Raw genomic sequence first — 2,820 nt, 5'->3', positions numbered from 1 at the left:
TTCATCCAAAAATACAGATGGTCAGGAACTTTACAGAGATGACCCACTTCTGGTACCATCTTCTATGTTAGTTATTCATCTGCTGCTGTGATAAAAATACTATGAGTAAAAGCAACTTATGGAAGAAATTATTTACTTTGACCTACAATTCCAAACGGTTAAGAGTCCATACTGATTTGGATGGCACAGAAACCAGCAACTGAAGCAGGAAGCTTGCTGATCACATTTTGTTAGTATACCAGGAAACAGAAAGAACTACAAGAAGACAATAAACTTTCAAAGGCCATTCCCAGTGATGTACTTTCTCTAGCAAATCTTTTGTCCTTGAGGTTCCATAATATCTCCAAACAGCACCAACATCTGGGTACCAAATGCTGAAATACATGAGATTATGAGGGATATTTTCCTATTCAAACCACCACAGATATCAATATTTTATGAATTTTATTAGATAAAACATTTTTTTGGATGAAACATCTTAAGCCGTAAAAATGCCAGAAAATTTTATTTAGACAGAGTCAAAGACAAGAGGATAAATTCAAAATTCTTTGGACATTTCACTAAAATATTAAAAAAGCTTACAGAGAAAAATTGTAAAAAATAATTTTAATATTAAATAAAAAACAAGTATGTTATAAGATCTAAGTCTTTTTCTTTAATATTTTCTTCAGTGAATCCATGACTTGCTTGTTTCTCAGACTATAGATAATTGGATTTAACACAGGAATTATGACCGTGTAAAGCACAGAGTCTATGACATCTTGATCATCTGCCTCTTGAGATGGAGGGAGCACATACATGAAAAGAAGGGGCCCATAGTATAAAGACACAGATAGGAGATGGGCACCACAGGTGGAGAAAGCCTTCCTTATGCCTTGGACAGACTTCCTTTGCAAAATTGTAAACAGCACTAGTGTATAAGATACAATCACAATCACAATGGTAAAGGCTTGAATTAACCCAGCCAAAACAAATACCAATTGAAAGTTAATAGTAGAGTCAGTACAGGAAATCTTTAGCAATGGAATAATGTCACAGTAAAAATGATGCACTATATTGGAATTACAGAAAGTTAATAGAAGTAAAAATCCCTCGTGTATTGTAGCATGAAGAATTCCACCCACAAAAGATAGGACTAAAAGACATACACATAGTCTATTAGTCATAATCACTGGATACAGTAAAGGTTTGCATATTGCTACATAGCGATCATAAGCCATGGCTGCCAACAAGAAACATTCTGTAGTTACAAAGACTGCAAAGGAAAAAAATTGTATCATGCATTCAGAGAAGGAAATCATTTTACTAATCTGTAAGAAATTGAGTAACATCTTCGGGGTCACTGTGGATGACAAACAAGCATCCACAAAGGCCAGATGACCAAGGAAGAAGTACATGGGGATGTGAAGGTGAGGGTCATTCCAGATGAGAGTGATCAGACCAAGGTTCCCCACAATAGTGATGAGATAGATCACCAGGAATAACAAGAAAAGGGGCAGCTGGAGCCCTGGGCGATCAGTGAGCCCTGTAAGAACAAATTCTGTGAGCACAGTTGAATTTTTCATTTCTGAATCCTCACTGGACGTGCCCTGAAATGAAAAACATGAAAAAATGTTCACTATGATTTTAGAAATCAACTATCAGGAGAGTACATTTGATATAATCTAAATAGCCATACCAATATGGCATTTTTATTTCATTTCCTATTATTCCAACTTACAGAATATGTTTAAAGAAATTGAAAAACTGAAATATGCAACTATTTTAATTATTAAAATATGACCAAATAATATTATTAAAATGTTGCTGATATAATTAAAGTGTAGGTAAAATGCTCAGTCAACATGTGAAATGACAGTATTAGTAATGATTAGGCTACAGGATAAGGTTCTAAAGTTTTTTATACTACCAAGTTAGTTGGTTTTCACATAATCAGTGTGGGGCATAAAAGTCAGTAGGAGAGATGTATGGCTTGCCTTGTCAGTTTATGCTAATAAGTTGAAAATGAACATATAGAAACATTTACCCTTTGCACATCCCAGTAATGTTTACATAATAACATCAATAGAGTATTGCTAAGGTATGTATAGTTGAGGACATGCTGTGGACCACTGAGCTGACGACCCAAAAAGCATTTGAAGGAGTTAAGTGAACGGAGTTATAAACAAGAAGAATGATGTCTACAATGTAACTAATCTGGGAGCCATTTGTACTTCATGGCTCCTGGTTGCAGACAAAGTTCTTGTTTTAAATGTTTCTTTTTCATTCAATCCTACACAACTTAGATTTTTAAAAATGAAAACACATTGACAAAATAGCTCCAGAAAAAATGTGGATAATCCAGCTACTGCTTTCCAGAATCATCACCTTCCCGAGTGACATTCTTCAAGAGCAATAACCTCCTTCATCTCTGAAATGTTAAGGTGTGATGTTTCCCCTTGAATGACTTTCTTGATCCTTTTTCATCTTTTCATGACATCAAGCTGCATTCTAGCAATTTCAATAATGGGCTCAAGTTAGAATAAAAGGGATTAAGAAAAGGAAATCCCTGGTCAAAGTCAAACCTATCAGTAATCACTTTACTCAAAGGATGGAAACATGCAAATCGTGCCTGGGACTAGAGCAAGATACTATTAATTAAAAAAAAAAAAACTAACCAGAAAAACAAAATGCAGCTAGAGAGTTCAAGATTGTGACCCCAAAGAAAAGACAGCTATTAAGAAGCAGAAAGACTCACATGGTAGATATGCACTTATAATTGGGCACTAGTCCAAAAGGCATGTCCCATGAAAGTCTTCACTCACCAGGAGATTGGGATAG

The 2,820-nt window shown here is 35.1% G+C and overlaps 1 protein-coding gene across 1 annotated transcript; it reads right to left on the bottom strand.

Annotated features, from left to right (window-relative positions):
* Nucleotides 1–641: 641 nt before the first annotated feature.
* LOC311608549 (olfactory receptor 5H18-like) lies at nucleotides 642–1,565 on the bottom strand (the record flags this gene model as incomplete). Its single annotated transcript, XM_084801080.1, has 1 exon — nucleotides 642–1,565. The coding sequence occupies one exon, from the start codon at nucleotides 1,563–1,565 to the stop codon at nucleotides 642–644; it is 924 nt and encodes a 307-aa protein (XP_084657206.1).
* Nucleotides 1,566–2,820: the final 1,255 nt, after the last annotated feature.

Source organism: Acomys minous (assembly GCF_964271855.1).
Source record: "Acomys minous genome assembly, chromosome: 11".
In the NCBI taxonomy this organism is placed as follows: domain Eukaryota; kingdom Metazoa; phylum Chordata; class Mammalia; order Rodentia; family Muridae; genus Acomys; species Acomys minous.
The sequence above is the reverse complement of the archived record's forward strand: the minus strand, read 5'-3'. Positions and strand labels throughout refer to the sequence as shown.